This window comes from Macaca thibetana, chromosome 17, assembly GCF_024542745.1.
Source record: "Macaca thibetana thibetana isolate TM-01 chromosome 17, ASM2454274v1, whole genome shotgun sequence".
Taxonomy (NCBI): domain Eukaryota; kingdom Metazoa; phylum Chordata; class Mammalia; order Primates; family Cercopithecidae; genus Macaca; species Macaca thibetana.
In genome coordinates this window covers 17,652,332-17,672,998 of record NC_065594.1, presented here as the reverse complement: position 1 = coordinate 17,672,998, position 20,667 = coordinate 17,652,332, and the positions used below count along the sequence as shown (strand labels likewise).

The following is a 20,667-nucleotide window of genomic DNA, read 5'->3' as shown; positions in this document are numbered from 1 at the left end:
AACTAAAGTCTCCTTAAAAATCAGAGAGCAAACTGTGAACAGTAGAGTTTTCTCTATATATGTAATTTTTTACAGTACGTGTATTATACGTTATACTCCATTTTATATTCATCTCTCTTTCTCTCTCATATCTCCCAGTGACCTTCAAGAATTTCGACGTGAAACTCTTTCTCCAGCATTTCCTTTAAGAAAACAGTGGGCTTTTTATTGGAACATCATGAAAGGGACCAAGATGCTGAATTATAATTTGAAGAGAACTTGGAAAGATACAATTGCTTATCTATTAGTATAAAACAGAGAAAATAGACAAATATTTACTAGGAGAGCAATGAAATCAGAGGCAGGCCCCAGCATAGAGGCTGTCTGATTTATGAAAAGAGAGAATCATGTTAAGGCATTATTTAAATATTTGATCCTGAATATACAGTAGTCGCAGATGGGACACATGACCTGTCTTTATGTAGCAAATTTACTTTTGAATGCAGTATGCAAATGGATGATTTAGAAATAGAATCATATCTATGCAACCGCTTTTAAGAAAAATCTCATTAAAAAAATATTCTGCAGTGAAGGATGTATTTATACAGTGGATTTCCTGTCTTTCCAATGTCGTCCCCAGCCACATCCCATTCTCCATCCCCAATGTGCCTTTGCTCCAGCCTTAAATACAGTCTCTCTTGTAACACCACGGTGTTCATTTGCACATACCCTTCTACCTGGATTGCCCTTTAGCTCCCGTCCCCAGCAAAATCCTGCTCACCCAACAACCAGCTGAGCTCCCTGCACGGCATGAGCTCTGTTCAGATCTGAGCCTTGTACACCATTTTGCCTCGTCTCCTGGTTTTTCCTCCTCTCCCTCTCAGAAGCTTCCCCATTTCTCTGCTTGCCATTCCCAGAATACCTCACATTCTTTCTTGTTTTCATGAGTTGTTGCTCATGCTTGGTTTCCTCTACTCTTTCCAGATTCCGCTTGAGCCTCCCCTCTTTGATGAGCCTTTCCTGACCCACTCAGGGTAAAACTAATCACTTCTACCTGTGCATACCTGTGCCCTGTCTAGACTAAAATGTGTCTGCATCTTCAACTGCACCAAGAAATCCTCAAAAGCGGGGATCCTGTCTTCTTTATTTTATTGCCGGCACAAAGCATTGTGTCTGGCATATAATAGGTACTTAAAGGTGGAATGAATATTTTGTTTTGTAATACATAATTTTGTAAAAATGGATTTTAACTTTTAACTACATACAAAATACACGGAATATGTGGGACATTTGGAAGTCTTAATAACCAGAAAGTAGACATTTGTAATATTCCACAGTATTCCAGTGATCTTCAGGGGAAAATGGTAATGACTGACCTTCTTCTCTGCTGATGGTTACAATAGGGCTCATGAGCTCCAGGCCTTCATCCCCGTTGGTGTTCACAGCACGAGCAGCGCACTGCACCCGGGAGCCAGGCTGAAAGTATATAGAGTCCAGCGTGACCATCTTGGATGATGTAAAAAAGGTGTCGAAGTCCACTTCTCTCATCGGGCTGGTCACACCATCAGGGCCCGCAGGTGCACTAGTCAGCCACCGGTACCGGGTCAAAGTGTCATTGATGTTCTCACTTGCACAGATAGAGCCTGTTTTATCGTAGTCTGAATATTTGGGGTTGCAAGCCTGTGGAAAACAAATGACTGTGTTAGGAACAGAGTGTAGAACAGTGTGGAACACATTCTTCTCCCGTTCTCTGTCATCGAGTTTTCACTGCGGATTTCCCCAGTTTCCACATGCTGTTCATACAACTTCCGAATTTTGATTCCCAGCCATGATAGCGTTTATAAATGCTAATCTTGCATTTCAAACAGCTTATTGGATGTTTCTATTTCTAACTTAATATGTGTAAAATTTTTATTTATACCATAATCTCTTGAATTATCAGGTTTGCCAATTAACCTTATTCTCTCTTTTTTCCTCCCTCCCTTCCTGTCTCTCATCTTACCCCCCTTATCCAGTGAGTCAGGAACTCGGCTGATTATTCTTTTGCAATATTGCTTAAGTTGATGCCTTCCTTTCCATTCCCAGCAGCACTTCTCTGTCTAATTCAGGGTCTTTTCTTCCACTCCGCTGACACACGACTGCCCTGTTAACCTGCCAGCTTAACCCCTCTGATCATTCTTCTGCGTAAGAACTCTTCGCTACCCAACAAATGAAGTCCAAATTTCTTAATATGACATTGAAAACTCCCTATCCTTTGACACCAACTTATCTCTGCCTTGTTGACTCAATTAACATGCATTGTGTACCTTTTATATATAAGTGATTATAGAAGTGCTGTTGTGATATAAAAATAAGTAAGTCATAATTTTAGCTCACAAGGAGCTTATAATTTAGAGTCAAGAAAAGGTAAATTTTAGAAGTAGTGATAATTTGCTATTTCTTATGCTATCTGTTTCTAGCTGTAGCTCATGTTGCAATCCCTTCTTCCTAGAATGACCTTCCCTTATCAGACTTGCATCCTAAATGATCAGAATTCCACCTGACCATCCCAAATCTCCCCTCATATATGGAGCTGCAGCTCTGACCTCCAATTTGTATCATTTTCATGATAGTGGTTATATCTTGCCTTATATTAGAGTTACCAATTCCTATATTCTTTTCTTCATCTATAAATATCTTGAATGCAGACCTCATATCTTATTTATTTTTCTATTGGTGACAGACTGAGATAACACACTATGTACACACCAGTTAATGAAACTTTGCTGGGTGAAGAAAGAAAAATGGGAGCTTTATTTGATTAGTGTTACATCTGCAAAGTTCAAGGCTTAAACCATGTAGTATTTTTCTACTTTCATTTCTTCATAACAAAGCCGATGCTATATTGATTACACTTTATAATTATTTGAAATAATTATCTCACAATTTTCCTCAATTTTGTGAATCGCCTACTCACTGTGATACAGATGACAGGATAGCCCGACACGGGTCCAGCACTCTCCTTAGCTTTGGAAGTGTCATCATACATCAACAGGGACACAATTTGAGGGACAGAAGGAAAAGTGACATCTGCCATACTGCTCATTTCTTCTATATACACAATGGCTTTGGTCACCTAGAAGGAAAAGATAATTATCACTGATTAGTGAAATATTAAACTTTTGATGCTTCTACCATACAGGACAATACTCACAATCCCTGGCAAACCCATGGCCTCATTATGATGCAAATTGTCATACTCAGAGCCCCTGGAGAGCAACTGGCCCTAAGTGGCCTGGTGCACAAGACCTTGGCACCTTGTTCACATCTTATGGTTCCAGGGAGGGCAGCTGAGCCCAGGGCAGTCAATCCAAAGGTTGGCCAGAGGCCCACGAGGTGTTTGGGCTCTAATTTTTCTTTTCTCCAGTTGTGATGACAGTAGCTAAACCTGTCTTGGGGTTGTGAAGGGAAATTTCATGCAGGAGTCAATTCTTTGACAGTGGGAGTAGAGCTGGAGGACATTCTGAAGGAAGGATGATCAGAGAGGTCATGGGATAGTGTGAGCCTGGATGAAGCAGATGCCAGTAATAAGAAATTCTTTAAAGCAGTCAAGGACACAAGGCACTGCCTGAAACCCAGGCAGGGGAGAATTTGAGTTCCAGACAGACGAGGAATCTATGAACATCTGCTGCTGGGCAAGGTGACAAGAATACCTTGTTGTGAACTTGCCCTGGCTCCCAAATAACCTTCCAATATCTGACTACATAGCATAGTTTCCCAAACTATCTTTACATGTATATTTTTGAAAGAAGCTTTCATCACTGGAAGTAACTTGAGTGAAATTCTTTTTACCCAAAAGAATTTCATACGCTACTACATAAAAGTAATAATAAAAGATTCATCTTATGTGATGAAGACACAAAACTATATTTGATAAAGATTGCCCATACTTGAATTTTAAATAACTTGATAAAAAGCAAGGCACTGTAGTAGAAAAACCATCAAGCAGTAAAGATTACAAAATGATAAAAAAAAATTTAAAGAAAAAGGTTTCCCAGCTTGAACTCATACTAAAGTGAAAGAAAAAAGTAATACAGTAAATTTAAGCAAAGACATAAAAAATTAATACATTCCAAAAAGACATGTAGTTTTAAAAATTATTTCCCATGTAAAGGTCAACATTCTGTGGTATTATGTTCATTTTGAGGAAAATCTGGTTAATGAGACAATATAAATTAAGTAAGTATAGACAACAAGATTTAGGACTGAAACATTTTGATCATGAGGCTGTGGACATCAAATTCGATAAAGCCAGGGGTAACAGATCTTGATTTGGAGGGTTAGCAAACTGCTTTGTGGGTTTGAATATGTTTTATGAGTTGTGGCACTGAATTAATAGTTCCCTCTTTACTCTGAGATGCTACTTTCTCTCTGATGGTTAATCCCAAGGTCAATCAATTGTTACTGACTGACATGGGGAAGGGAAGTGCACTGGTTTGGGGCTCAGTGACTTCAGTCCTTGAGTTTCAACACACATTTTTCAAAGAAAAAGATAGGAATTTCTTGACTATGATCTAATCAGAAGAAAACATATTTAGGTGGTAAAAAAGGTTATGCATATCTCTTTCATGTAAGGCTTATACAAAGTCTCCTCATTTTATTGTACACTATGTGATTGCTTTTATGCATTTTCTCTGACAAACTGCTGGCCATGAATTTACATACACATTACATTACTTACCTGAGTCTCTGCTATCATATTTTCATCAGGTTTTAGGTGAACAGTGAAGGCTTCTCTCATCTCTCTCACTCCATCAAAGATAACTTCGATTTCAACCACATGCTGGGTTTCCCCTTCCTTAAACTCAATTTCTACAAATGCAAAATCACAGATTTAAATCGTTTGCATGTGAATATTAGAAATTTTCTATCAAGCCTTTTTTTTTTTTTTTTTGGGTCTGTGGCCTGCAATGAGAAATACATTTTACACTGTGGTCCAGTATTTTTGGGTGTGTGTGTGAAATGAAATCAAATGTTTAACAAACATCACTAATTCTTACTCTATGCATTTTACTTTAATATTTTCTTGTTTCCCAAGACTTTAATTTTTCAATTTTTTTACTTCCATAGGATTTTGGGGGAACAGGTCGTGTTTGGTTGCGTGAATAAGTTCTTGAGTGGTGATTTCTGAGATTTTGTCTCACCCATCACTCGAGCAGTATACACTGTACCCAATTTGCAGTCTTGTACCCCTCACCTCCCTCCCACCCTTTCCCTGGAGTCCCAAAGGTTCATTATATCATTGTTATGCCTTTGCATCCTCATAGCTTAGCTCTCACTTATGAGTGAGAATATACAATGATTGGTTTTCCATTGCTGAGTTACTTCACTTAGAATAACGGTCTCCAGTTCCATCCAGGTTGCTGTGAATGCCTATTTTATCTGAAGGAAAATTTTAATAATAAGACATTGGTTTTTGGCCCACAGTTTGAAAATATGCTGAATTATGGGAGGGACAATCAGTAGTTCTAATATTGGGACATAATCAGAAAAATTAACATCTTATTCTCCAGAATTTCTAAACCAATAGGACTCAAGACAAATGAATATGATCACAGGTATAATAGAGTGTGAATGGGATTTACATTATGTATATATGTAGAAGAGCCAGATAAATAACTGTTGAGTTTTTTATACAATATCAAATTATATTTCAAAAAAACTTCTTTGTGTTTTCAGGGAAACGTAGACAAGTCATTTTAGATAAATGCTAGTGATTGTTTCCCTTCACCCTGTCCTTTCTCACTAAGAAAGAATTGCTTCATTGTCATGAAAGTTAAATCTAGAATCCTAAAAAAAATCAGAATTATTTTCTTAACCACTCATTTCAAAATTACTAAAAATCATGAAAATTATCAGATTTTATTGAAGTCATAATTAAGCAGCTAATCATACTGTAAAGCATGGATAAACTACTTTGTTGGTTTTACTATACCTTTTGAGATACTGTTTCAAAAGAGAAAATATAAAGCTTATAAAGTATAATTATCCCAATTAGAAGAGTCAACAGATGCCAGTTTCCGATGTAGCTGCAGTTCAGTTATTATAATTCTAAATTACAAATCCTTTAGAGTCTGGAAGAAGAAAATGAATTGCCAGTGCATTTTCTTTTTCCTGCTTCAATTTTTAAATTATCAGGTATGAGGAGCAATTTTCTTCCCTTTATCTTTAAATAATTTTCTTTTTCTTTGTAACATTAGTTCTCTGTTTCTAGATACAGCGATTATTTCTACTAGCCTTCACATATTATTTGAGCCCATCAGTCCCAGATTTCTTATACCCTGAGAGAACTTACAGTTCTTGTTCCAGAGAAGAAAATAGCTAATCATTTGCTTGATTTGACCTGTATGATGTGACATTAAAAAATTGGTTTCTAACATTTAAATATCTGGGAATTTCATAGGAAAACAGAGATTTTTGTGTTTTTTTGGCACCTTCCTGCATGGCAGGAGACTATGACCACTAGGCTGAGATAATACAGGCTTTTCTCGGCAAGGAATGGGCTTGCTAGCTTAATCACATTACAATCACTCCATTTTCTCTCATATTTTCCTTGCTTTACTCGTTTTCATTGCTTATCTTAGATGTGTAAACATTCAAGGTTTTGTAATGCCTTGAGTTATACAAACCAAATTTCTTAGAATTTAAAAAATTAAACATTTATTTTAAATATCTGTTATTGTTTTCTGATAGTATACTTGCTGGATGGTGGGCAAGTTTTCTCACTCACATTTATCTTCTTCTGTCACTTTAGACTATTTCAGTACACAAAAAATTTCAACTTTTGTCCTATATCTAATTTTTTTCTGTTTTTTGCAAAGAACTCACTTCAGTTTGAACCTTTACAGGAGAAATTAGAAAACGTTTCTGAAAAATATTCCTTAAATTTTTAGTATAAACATTATAAAACACATGTTGACATTTATTGGATAAAAGAGACCAACAGGTTTATTTAATATTTTAACTTTTTTCTGACTTTACTTTTCAGTTTACTACATAGCTATAATTTTGTTTCTGTTTAGCAAAAGGAATCATTTTACTTTCAAGAAAAACATTTTTTGTTAAAGATCATATTATCAATATTTAGAAGATTCTTCTTTCATGTAAAATCTGCTCATTATAGAAATACATTTTATATTTTATAATTCAGTAGCTAATCAGTTTTGTTTTCTCTTCTCTGGGATTATGTGTGACTTATTTCAAATATATATTATGTTTTACATAGAGAATAATCTGGGGATAACTTTGAAGCTTGTATATTCTTTCCATATAATGGTTACAATTTGATACAAGCTCCTCTGTAGAAGACACCACTTTTTATATTGCCTCACTAACTTTGTTACTGATTCAGGGATACCTATCAGTTGTTTTCTCAGCTTTGTTTGTAAATTAGATAAAGATGAACGCCTGAAGGGCTAAGATCATCAAGAACGAATGACTCTTGATAGGGAGAGGTGGGAAAGTAGAAAACACAGTGAATACTTAGACTCCAAATAATTCATAAATGTAATTTTTGACATAAAGTTACTTTTATTTTCTAAGCAAATAATTCAGAGAGAGAGCAACTGAGAGAGAAGAACTGAGTTTTTTGTTTGTTTGTTTTCTGAGACGGAGTTTTGCTCTTGTCTCTCAGGCTGGAGTGCAATGGTGTGATCTCAGCTCACTACAGTCTCTGCCTCCCAGGTTCAAGCCATTATCCTGCCTCAGGCTCCCAAGTAGCTGGGATTACATGCACCACCACACCCAGCTAATTTTTGTATTTTTAGTAGAAACAGGGTTTCGTCATGTTGGTCAGGTTGGTCTTGAACTCCTGACCTCAGGAGATCCACCCTCCTCAGCCTCCCAAAGTGCTGGGATTACAGGTGTGAGCCAACGTGCCCAGCTAGAACTGATTTGTTTTAATTACTGATAAAAGTAAATGGCAGGCCGAGTTTGGTGGTTCACGCCTTCAATCCAAGCACTTTGGGAGGCCAAGGTGGGCAGATCACTTGAGACTAGGAGTTTGAGGCCAGCCTGGCCAACATGGTAAAACCCCATCTCTACCAAAAATACAAAAAAATTAGCTGGGCATGGTGGCACATGCCTGTAGTCCCAGCTTCTTGGGAGGCTAAGGTGGGAGGATCGCTTGAACCTAAGACATGAAGATAGCAGTGAGCTGCGATTATGCCACTGCACGCTAGCCTGGCCAACAGAGTGAGACTCTCTCTCCAAACAAAAAGAAAAAAAAAAAAAGATGGTGACATGGCTCAACATTTGCAAAAAGAGAGGGATGAAAGACATCTGTAAGTGGCTCCTTTTTTGGTTTAGATTTAGATTGCTGGTGTTCTCTAAACCAAAAGAGATTATTATCACAGTTATTATGACACAGAAAAATAAGGGAATTATTATTTAATCTGGTAACCACAATGAAGGTAAAACCAATAGAAAGTCAACTCAAAACAGAAGGTTATCTAGCACATTTACTCAAAATTTCCCTAAGTCCTAACACATATACCCTGTAAGTCAAAAAGAAAAAATCTTGGAAATAAATCCCATTGTGTTTGTTTTACTAAACGATAGAAATTTAAGAGTATGTTTATATTTTAATTGAAACAGCTCAGAAACAGAAAGTCAAATACTGCTCGTTCTCACTTCTAAGTGGTAGCTAAACAATGTGTACATGTGGACATAGAGTGTGGAATGATAAACACTGAAGACCTGGGGAGGGTGGGGGAGTGGCAGGGGGTGCTTACTGAGAAATTACTTAATGGGTACAATGTACATTATTCGGGGGACGGATATACTAAAAGACTAGACTTCACTATGACACAGTATAACCGTGTAACAAAATTGCACTTGTACCCCTTAAAATTACACCCCCCAAAAAAGAGTGTCCTATTTTTATTTCAATTGGATGTTTCCCTTCTTTTCCTTAAGGGCACTGGCACTGGCACACAGAGTTGGCATGATCCATCCATGAGGAGACAGGCCCTGGGAGCCCCGTACCTTCTGACACCGGGTGGTAGTCTTCTCCAGAGGTGGCTGAGCCATCCTTGGTGTGGACTCTCACAATGGAAACCTTCGAAGTGTCTCCTTGGCGAATCACTGGAATTCTTATAACCACCGACTCTCCAGGTTCTTTGGGTTCAGTGACACTAAATTTGGTTTCTCCAAATTTAATAACAGTCTCTAAAATTGCGGGAAACACAGACAAATGACATTATTAGTAAGGGGAATGCTTTTCCTCCATTTCTAATGTTAGTTTCCATGTGGGAGGGGCTTAAGGACTCTTACGCTCCTGGTTTCTCTCTGTCCCCTCACTCAAAATTAGTGATGTGTGTGGAAGGAAAAGCTGGCATATGTTGTCCAACTCCTTCCTGGGATTTAACCAGCCCCCAGAGAGCATGTGCTGCCAGCTGTCTATGTGCCATAAATTACACATGAGCAGGCCAGAAGGTGGCGGGGGAAGGGAGGAAACTGTTGGTCCCCCTGTACCCAAGGGTGTGTATAGAGTAGAGGGCCGGCATGGATGTTTGGGAATTAGTGTTTGGATGTAAGCCATATTCTCCAGCGTCAAAATGATCAGTTTTAATTGTTTATTTTGTTCCCCATTTGTTTGTCTTTTTGCTATTTCTCAACAGATTAAAAATCCTAGTCTGAAAGTAGAGGAGGCGGGGGGATTTTTCTGAGTCACTTAAAACCTTGACTTGGATGGATTTTAGTTCCCAATTTACAGTTGAACACAAAAAAAGATTTCTTACTATCAGCATCATCTCGGATCCTTACGAGAGTTTCGTTTTGTTCACCAACTGCAGCCCCAAAGGGAGAGTTGCTTTGTGGAGTGCCGAGTACCAGGCGGAGTTCCTCCACCTCCTCATAGAGCACGTCGTCCATCAGCTCAAGGATGCAAGGCTTTTCAGTCTCACCTGGAACAACAGTGTCAGCAGGTCAATCACGTCCCATAGGAATGTATCTACAACTAGAATGTGAGCACCATAAGGGCAAGAATGTGGATTTTTCCTGCCATCTCAGTGCAACAAATAGTGTTTGGCAAGTAATAAGCCTTCAGTAGATATTTGCTGAATCAGTGAATACATATTTAAGTATATGCAATGACCAGCCCTTATATGTATGGGGAATTTCTTTGCTTTCCGTCTTTAAGCTCTGCCACTCATCTTAGAAAACAAAGGAAACAGCACAAATGCCACTTTTGTTTATGAATTTTTAGCATTACATTCAGAAAGCAAGATTAGCAGCCTTGTACTGGTTGATCATTGTTAATCTGACCTCAACACCAGTTTGTAGTATTATTAACTTCTGACTTACTAAACAAATCATTGAGCTAAGTTTAATTCCTAGCATTGTAAAATCTGTACATTTCATATGCGTTTGTCCACTGAATAAGTTTTGAAGAAACCATATATCACATCACTGGGAATCAATAAGTTAATGCAGATACAAAAAGGGCATTCATTCAACCTGTTAAAAATTGATTTCACTTTCCTCATTTAGTGCACATAAAACCATGCCATACGCTTGTTGATATCAAGGAACTTGTATTTCCCTGATACCTATTTCTGAGTAAAAATTCAGCTTCTTCAAATTTCACGAAAAAACTTTAAGCTCAAGCTTACCAGGGAGGAACGTGATGATGGAGATGTCAGTGTTTGGGCGTTCTTCAAAGTCCATCATCACCTGTGCAGACCCCTGCCGGGTGTAGCATCTCACTGAAGATCTGTACTGGACATCCCCGCTCCTATGGATCATTGTAACTATTTGCCCATCACTTTCGCTGCCAGTATATATTCGTTCTTTGAATTGCATCTTAGGCACTGCAAAAACAAAGGATCAAAGTGAACGGAAATTTCCTTGTGGAAACTGGCATTTCAGAAGATGTGGTTTAGTGGAAAGAATAATGGAAAATAAGTGAGAAGAACTGGATTCTGTCTCCATTCAGTCACTTGCCAATGTTTTGACCTTGAGCAAATCACTTAAGAGTTTTGATTTCCTTACCTTTGACATTTTGCTCTGCCTGTTTGGTAAAGGAAGGGTATGCAATGAAATGCTAAAAAGTAGATAAAACCACAAACCTTAGATATTTGTATCTACATGTTTCTTAGTCATGAGGCTTTCAGAATTTCCTGATATGAAGAACACTAAATATTGTGCAGATAATTATAAGCATAATTTACTCAGATCATGTGGGAAAGTTGACTGTGTGTGTGTGTGTGTGTGTGTGTGTGTGTGTGTGTGTGTGTGTTTTTTTAGGGACACCTATGCTAGGTTAATTGCGTATAGGCCTCATTGACAATAGGTAAGACTCCTCCAAGCACGGTTGAAATCCTCATGATTGAAGAGTGTTCAGAATTCCCTTGTGATGATGTGCCATGTGTTCAGCAGAGAGTTGTCCCAGAACAGCATTTTTGGCACATTATCAGAGAAACTGTATGAGTGTCTAGGGGAAGGAGATGACAGAAAGTGTCCTGTGCTGTGAAGTGGGGAAAGATCACTGACACTCAGGAGTCTATGCAGTTCCACGTGGTTCCACCCATCTGCCGTGAGGGGAATTCTTGAGGCACAATCAAGATACTGATGATATCACTTTTTTTTTTCTTTAAGGTTTGAGAGAAAGAATAAAAGTTTTATTCTGAGACTGTCTAATTCTATCAGAATCATCAGGAGGAGAAAGGTGTGGTCAGTTAGGGTATTTGTATGAGTTGGACTGTGTCCCCCTTAAATTCATATGTTGAAATCCCAACCCCAACACCTGAGGATGTGACCTTATTGGTAAGTGGGTCTTGACAGACGTAATTAAGTTACAGTGAGGTCTTTAGGGTGGGCTCTAATCCAATATGACTGGTGTTCTCATAAAAAGAGGAAAATTAGACAGAGACACATACAGGGAACATGATGTGAAGAGACACAGGGACAACATGGCCATCTTCAAGCCAAGGAGAGAGGCCTGGAACCTCCGTCCCTGACAGTGCTCAGAAGGAAGCGAGCCTGCCAACACCTTAGTTTTGGACTTCTCGTCAACAACTATGAGATAATCAATTTCTGTTATTTAAGCCACCCAGACAGTGGTACTTTGTTATGGAAGCTCTAGCAAACAAACATATATATACACACACACACACACAAACACGTATATATATATATATAAATATATAGTTTATCATCTTGCTTATCATATATATATATAAACCTTAGCTTATGATTTTACTTATCATTGTAAAATTAATAAACACTCACAATCGGAGACAGAGTCATTTATGGAGACTGTGGCTTTGCTGGGCTCGCCAAGGGCTGCCTTCACAGGCATACGAAGCACCAGTTCAAATTTCTCAATTCCCTCCAGCACTGGTTCTCCAAGGTCATCCAGAATGACGACACGAACAGGTTGCATGGTGACTCCAGGTGCAAAATCTAAATTACGGCTGATGCCCACGTAGTCTGTTCCAGCTATGACAGTAACAAAAAAATATTCAGTTGGGGACTAATTAAATTTCAAAAAATTATAAGACATAAATTATGTAATTATATTTATAATTCTTCTTTTAAAAAACAGAGACCAGCATAACCCTACAGAAAAGTACATTTAATACAATGCAAATAGATATCCAGATAGCTACTGTGGTGACAGATCAAAGACCAGCTGCTGAACTTTATCCACGTTTCATGGTTAGCCTTTGGATTAGTTATGTTGGCTTTCTGTGTCATAGTTCCTCTAACTTTAGTTTGAAAATTATCTAATAAAGGTAATAAAAATCAGGCTTAGAAAAATCAGCATATCAATCAAATATATGATCCTCATAAATTACATATGAAATATAGACATTTACAATTTTGTTCACATTGATTAAGTATTTATGTATCTTTGCTGGAGCTGCTGTAGAACATCCTACTTAGGTGTATGGCTGCCTGTCAGTTAAAGCAACACATTTAAGTGGAACCAGCTCTGCCCACACTCCATCCACCTTTGTTCCAGGCAATGAGAGAAGCTTCTACAATTTGATCTTTAATTTAATATTTTTCAGACAAAAGGGGCTATATCTAGTGTTGATACCTCCATTTATATCTAAAGTAGTTAAAAACAAAACTGCCTTTTAATCTGTAGCCACTACATCCTCAAAGACTGACAGTGGTGGGCAATAGGTCGATAATATTGCTTCTTTCTTTGTTTTCATATCTTCCGCTCTTCTGACTCTCATTTTGTATCTACTTTACCTCCAAATGTGCAACTTTACTTGAGCATATCTGTCTTTAATTCATTTTGTAGAATGTCCGTATCTCCTTGTGGTTCTTTTTATATTTTTTTCTTTTCCTCTGCTTCTTCCCCTTTGCTCTTATTTCTCTCTCTCCCTCCCATCATCTCTGATTTGAATATTTCTCTTTAAAATGATTAATTTAGTTAAACAAATGTTTACTGGGCACCTGCTACATGCAAAGCACTATACTGCTTCCACTACATTAAAAAAGTTAAAACCTAAGGGTGACTTTTCAAATGGTATAACCTGTGCTTGCTTTGTGTGATGAATATCTGATGTGTGTATGACATGCGTGTGTGTTCTCATGTGTGTGTACATGAGAAAGTTTGTATTGTTGGTCATTTAGGGAAAAAAAAGGAAATTTTGAATTCTATGCTTGCTGTAAACTTTAAAACCAACTTTTTGGAGATGTAGATCCCGGAATAAAATGCAGATATGTGCTAGTTAGTACATTTTTTATAATGAAGTGTGGAAAAAACCTTTTGGATCTGAAGTATTTATAGGGACTCATGGTTAAAATAAGGAGACAGCCAACTGAAGACACATGCCTGCACAGTACCTAAATGTCATAGGTTTCTGTGGGGATAGATTATGTGCAGCAAGATGATTTTCCTGCCTATAATGCCACAGCATTCAGCAATACTAGTTTTGCTGAGAGTAGAGAACCACTTCATGGAAATATAGGCCTTAGTATATAGATCCTTTGAGTCTTAACGTTTGTAACCTAGCTTCTGATTCATGGCCCTTAAATGTACTTTCCCAAAGTGGTAAATAAAGCCTAGATTTACCTCCTAGAGTAATAATTTCAGCAAAAACAATACACCCAGCCAAACTGCTTTAATAGAAGTGAGGTATTTCAGCTTTAAACAAATTTGTGCCATGGTCATTGAAAATTGTCTAAAGAGCCGAGCGGGAAACTGCTCACCATCTGCGGAGGGAGGATCCGTTTTCCGAGACCTCACTGTGACACTAGAAGACTTGGACAGGTCCGTGCCTGTTCTCCACACCCGAACTTCCACGTAGCCAGCGCTCTCATCCACGGAGTACTCCACATCGCTGAAGTAGAAGATGGGTTCTGTTAAGAAAGGAACAGAAATCATTTCTGTTATTTTTATTTTTTCCCATCAAACTCTATTGACATGATTCCAAAGAAGAGTGTGCTTACTCTTAGGGACTTCCTTATCATACATTTTTCCTTTTAGTGAGATAACATCTCTTCGATCTGTACTTTTCAGGTCAAAATATTACTGCTTACAATCGAACATACACACAGTAAAGTGTCTAATAAAACATTCTCATCTTGAGGCATAAGTTTGTTTGTCCTTCGTATGTGGGATTATAAGTGTCTTTGGAAGCTTAGTTGGAAAAATAGAACTAAATGAAACAAAGCACATACCTGATTTCTTTTTTTTTTTTTTTAGTTTGGCCTAGCCACTCATTTTATTATCTCCTACCAAGTTTCCACTCTGGAACAGAGCTATAACTTTTTGCATTATGCCATTTTCTGGCCCATTAGATTTGGGCTTAATTCGGTGTATGTGGGCGTGTTATAATCACAAGTGTTAGAACCTACTGTCATAACTAGACTGAATATATGATTGCTAGTCCTGAAGACTGCAGGGCCTGACTGCAGGTTGCCTGTAGAGTATTGGAGATGCTCTATATTAAGTGAGACTTTACTAAAGAAATAATCTCATATGAAGGGGTTAATATTAATTCTAAACACACATGAAAATGAGGCAGATTCAGTCACTAAACTAGGGCACATGTTTTGGGGTCTTCGTATTTTTTTCCAATACTGGTGATACATTTCAATTGATCTAATCAGTTTCTGCCTGACTCAACCTGTGACCAATGGTTTACCTTGTGACAGAGCTGCTAGAAGTCCAAAGTTTAGCAGTCAGCTGACCAATGAAAAAACAGAGATTTAATTTGTGATCTTACTGTAAAAAAAATTTATTTTGAATTATATAGAGGCTCACAGGAAATTGTAAAAGTAGTATATACTTCACTCATTGTGAGCTTATTTTTATAAGCAATTATTAAGAAAGATAAATTATATCACCCAGAATAAAGGTTAATGATAATAGTTACCATGCATGAACAGACACAGGTGAATGTACACACATAAGGTGAACAACTCTTTGACTTGACACATTCTAGTCACCTGGCTCTAGTTTTACAAGATTCGAAAGGACTGCATCTAAAAGAACATGCAACTCACATTACTGTTCCTTAAGAAGGAAGGCCACTAAAAACATGATATCATGTTTCAGAGCAACTAATTGAATTCCCACACATACCAAATTAAGCAAAACTCTACAACAATGGCTCACAAAGCTACTTGGAAAGGCAAAGAAAATTCATTTTGTGCATTGTTCACATTCAGTATGATTTATTTTCTTGCCCCAAATAAATTACCCTTTATTTAAACTGGAAAAGTTTGTTTTCTTTGTTTCTTCACATTGTGGGCATGATAAAAATCATACATCCCCTTCAAATTCTTGAATAGTTCAAAACCAACCTTAGAAATTTTGTTCACATATTTTGGTTCAGAGGGTGATAAATGTCGCTGCAGCATAGTTAACCTCCTTCTTATCCTTTCAACTTGGACGGTGCTAGGGCACATGAGTGTACGTGTACAGACGAAGGTGTTATCTGTTAACCTCTGTCAAAGCAGAACTCAACTACAAGCCAGTACATTCCTGACATTTCCCACACTGAGGCAGGGCACAAAGGTGAAGACAGAGAACTCTGAAAATGCATCTTCTGACCAGATGGCCAAACCGGGCACATCTGTAAGTCTTTTAAAAGGCTTCCATAATTATCACAGAGGCTTGATCACCTGCATCCAACAAGTGATCTCTGTTAGTCTCTTCACATTCCTGACAAACCACATCATCACCCAAATTAGGTTTCTGAGTTATGGGAGAGAGCTGTGAAATGCAGTTAAGGGAGGACCTTTTATTTGACAATGATGCCTCCCCATCTTCCCACCTCCCAAGTCCTCGCAGACACATAACAAAAAAGCAACGTCATAAAATCAGGTGAGTGAATACACAACTGCTAAACACCAAATAAGTTACACATTGGGGACCAAATGGTGTGTTGCATGTTTCAGACTCATTCTGTCAACTCCAAAACACGTAGTTTTCCTTTATAGCTTAATGTGTAGTTTTTATAAGAAAAAATATGGAAGTCTTATGTATGTAGTACTCTGAAAACTTCTAAGTTGTCATTTGAAATGAAGATGAATGAGTTACCATATATGTACAAACACATGTGTTTTATATGTGTGTGGGTGTATTTGTGTGAATGTGTATGTGAGCAAGACAGAAAGAGAGAAAGAGGTGGGGGTGGCATGGCACATGTGACAACGTTATGAAAATAAAACGGATATGAATGATGCAAACCACATGATTATGTTGCCTATTGCATAATATATTGTTATCTCCTGTAGAAAGAAAGAGGGAGAATGGAAATGGGATTTTAACCCTAAATCCTTCAACTTTAATACAGTGCTAATAAAAGGAGTTAGAAAAGTTAATCACTTCCTTAAAGCTTTTGATTATGAGTAGATTTATGTATATGATTTTTCTCCCTCTTTGTGCTCCACTCATCATGACTGAAAAACTGAATAATCTGAAAAACTCAAATAATCAATTACAATTACTGAAGTTAAAGTTTGATGTGATTATTATGAGATTAAAACACATTCAATAGTTTCTATAGGAAAAAAACCTCTATCTAGTTTCTTATGCCATTAATTAAAAAGATGTTTAAACATCAGTATATTTTTTCAGTGTTAGATGAGTGAGAACGAAAAAGAAGTAACGATTATGTTTATTTCAATTTCTCAGCATCTTTTCAAAATACCTAAAATTTGAATATTGTTTATAATAATTACCACTGGGAGAAAACCTTATGTAATATGAATGAGTTAAAGACACATTAAGCAGTAAGTTGAGTTATAGATGTCACTTAAGAAAAATAGCAAGATATTCCTGGAACATTTTAATGAGTACTAAGCAAGAGGAAGGAATAAAATAACAAATGGATGTGACTGTCATGCCTTTGAAAGGTATCTATGCAAAATCCAGAATAATTGCTTGTCTCCCCAAAATTACTATTTATGAGTAAGATTTTTAACTCACCTCTTTCTTTGGTAAACTTTTTTCTTTTTTATGGCCTGGAAACTTGGTTTCTTTTAAGAAAATAAATAAACTGAAGATCTTTCTAGATCAGTTATGGAAGTACCCCTACCCCATTACAATTTAAAGTAAACTAGAAGTCTATTCAATTCTTTAATTCAGCTCCTAAATACACACTGTGCCTTGTACCATGTTTAAATTCACAGACTTCATGGATAAAACAATCAGTGGAGGATATTATTATCTGGAATAAGAGGATGATCAAAGAAAGCCACACATCTCATAGCCTACACCCACCTAAGACCATAAAACAGTCCTTGTTCATCACTCCACCACCCTCAGATGACACTCCAGAATGCAGAGGAAAGATAAATTTATCCAAATTGACTGTGAGCAGTGCAAGGGAGGTTTTGAATTGGCCTAGTGAGTGTGAAATTCATAAGGGAAGCCAAATTCTACACTCTATCCCTTGAGGTCTTTATACTTTTAAATAAAGGACATAGATCAAGGCATTGACTACAGAAAAGTCTATTTTAGCTCATTAAATATTAATGTGCTTCTCAAGGTTGGGGATACTTTCACTACCTACAGCACAGATAGGATCACATTTATTTCCTACAAATGTAGAAGAGGTGGCCAGGTGAGCCATACAGCACAGATACCTGCAACAAAGACAAAGAGAAACAATTTAAGTTTCTTTCCCTGAGGGAAAAATTTTCCCAGTGTCTAGATGGATGTTTACAATTACATTGTGTCTCCTGAGATGAAACGAAGAGGTGCCAGTAGTAATTGCTATCTGGAGCCAAATCTTATTTACTCACGTGCACATAGACCATCATTCAAGTAAGCTTTGTAGATCTAACCAATGTGTTTGCTTAGAACTGAATGAAGTAAAAGCTTTAATGCTGCCTTTCTGTCCGGTGCTGAAAATAATGCAAAGGAATGGTTTCCAAATGAGATCTTTCTTCTGAGCTGTAATGCCTAATCAATCCACGTCCCCTGGGCACCTCAAGGTGGACTTCTCCATAACGGAATCCACAGGGTCACCTCCACTCCCCTTCCCCGGGTTTCTCTTTGTCTCATTGCCACTAATCTAGCTGCAGGCAGATTAGTAACACCTTCCTTTTGAGTTTTCCCAGCAGCCACTTAACCAGGCTCTTAAGGAAAGTGGTCATCCCTCAAAGCAAATCTCATCATAGTACTCCCTTTGCTGAAAGCCTCTCAACTTTCCTTACTGTTCTTGGGATTATTCACAAGCTACTTAACATGGTTTATAAGACACTGAAACATTTGATCTTGGTTTGCCTTTTCAATCTCATATTAGCCCCTTTTCTAGTAAACAATCCGGTCTTCAATGTGCCCCTCCCAGCCTTTGCTCTATGGCTGCTGCTGCTGCTTTGAATACTCCTCCCTCCTCATCCGGATACCTCCTGCTCTGCTCATCTTCCAGGCTTCTGTTGAGAAGTCACTTCTGCGGGGAGCACCCTGCTTTCCCCTACCAAACAAAGCCCTGGTTCAACTTCCGCTGTCACTGTGAGTATGTCCCCCATGGTCTCTGAGCTCTCTAAGGGGAGGAATCAAGCTTCCTCTATTCAGTGGTACTTCCCTAACACGTAGTTTAATCAATGTAATAGGTGTGCAATCAATATGTGTAGAATGAATTAACATCAGAGTAGAATTATTTATTTGCTACAGCAAATGAATAACTACGTCTGTCTTTGTGGTGGGTGAGTCAGAAGAGGACACTCTTAGCATCAGGCAGTAGCAGTTAAGAAGCCTAAGGAGGAGCCGGTGCTTTTCTTTGTAGTAAAATGACTTTGTAAGGCTGCCCTTTGAATCTGTAAGAAATTCACGGGGAAGGAAAAGCGAATTAAAATGAACTCAAAGAGAAGAGGCTTTTTTTTTTTTTCTTTTCTTTTGAAATACTTTGCCTTCACTGGTTCCCTAATGGGAAGTATACTAGAATTATCCTACAGAATTTAAAAATACAGATGCTAGGGCCTTATCTCCAACTTTCCAAATCAGAATCTCCAACAGGCACTTCCAGGCACCTGTGTTTGTTTGTTAATAGGTTTTAGTTTTTAGAGCAGTTTTGGGTTCATGGCAAAACTGAGCAGAAGATGCAGAGACCTGCACATGGCCCTTGCCTCCACACAGGCACAGCACTGTTTTTAAAAACCTTCACAGGCAGTTAACTTGCAGTCAGCAATCTGCGTATTGTTTTAGCTCATTTCAGCATCTTTAAAACTAGTCACTTAATTGCTAGATACCACAGTAGTAGTTGTTTTACATTCAGTACCTTACTTCATCCTCACAACCACCCACTGAGGTGTGTACTATATTAATCCCATTTTCGCAGATAAGGAAATCAAGAATTGGGGAGATTAAGAGATTTGCCCAAAGTTGTGCTGTACATCAGGGAAATAGTGGAACTAGGATGCATATCTAGATAAAGCCTGTGCCTTTGACTACTATTAAGGCAGGAAAGGAGTCATAAAAGGTTTTCACAAGATTCTTATGGACAAAATTTTTACCTAGAAATTCAATATATGGGGATATGTCATATAGAAATGCTAACCTAAGTGTTCAAAGATGCATACAAAGGATTGCTCATTGTATTTCATTCATCTGTGTTACAGTGCAACTGGAAACAAGCCCAAACTCTATCAGAAAGGGATTAAATTCAGTTCTTTCACAAAATGGACTACCAGACTGTAAAGCATACATGTATATGTGTGTGTGTGTGTATATATATATGCGCATATATATACACACATATGTACACATATATATACATATATAGATATAGATATTTATTTTAGTTTTACCCCCCAGGTTAAAAAATATTTGAGATATTGATGCTCTGCGATTCTGTATCTTATGCTGTCTACTCGGCTTCATCAGCAGCAGTGATAGATTAAAATTTAAAGGTAATTTGGGTTGCAGTGAGCCAATATCGCCAATGTGCTCCTTTATTGTGAGATCCTTCTTCCTCGGTTATCCTTGTGTTACTCTATGTTAGCAGCCAACGCTGTTGCACTGCTTCCTTGTGTTGTACATGGAAAAAAAAATCATTGTTCTGCAAGCCAGGAGTGCCACTCCCCTCTCAGTCACTTATGAAGTGCCTGACACTGGGGAAATCAACTTCTTTGGTTCTCAGATTTCTGGACTGCAATATCCAATTTGATCTATGTGAAGTCAGATCTCTAAGCTTTCAGGTCCAAGATATTCTTCTTGCCCTTCTGGGACGT

General features: G+C 37.8%; 1 protein-coding gene across 1 annotated transcript in view; it reads right to left on the bottom strand.

The window, feature by feature from the left end:
- Positions 1–20,667, bottom strand: part of FREM2 (FRAS1 related extracellular matrix 2) — a 180,171-nt gene that overhangs the window by 25,056 nt on the left and 134,448 nt on the right. Inside the window, 8 exon segments of the mRNA XM_050766107.1 lie at positions 1,356–1,659; positions 2,936–3,094; positions 4,700–4,830; positions 9,004–9,186; positions 9,759–9,923; positions 10,632–10,829; positions 12,250–12,459; positions 14,191–14,340. Of these exon segments, the coding sequence (XP_050622064.1) occupies positions 1,356–1,659; positions 2,936–3,094; positions 4,700–4,830; positions 9,004–9,186; positions 9,759–9,923; positions 10,632–10,829; positions 12,250–12,459; positions 14,191–14,340 (1,500 nt within the window).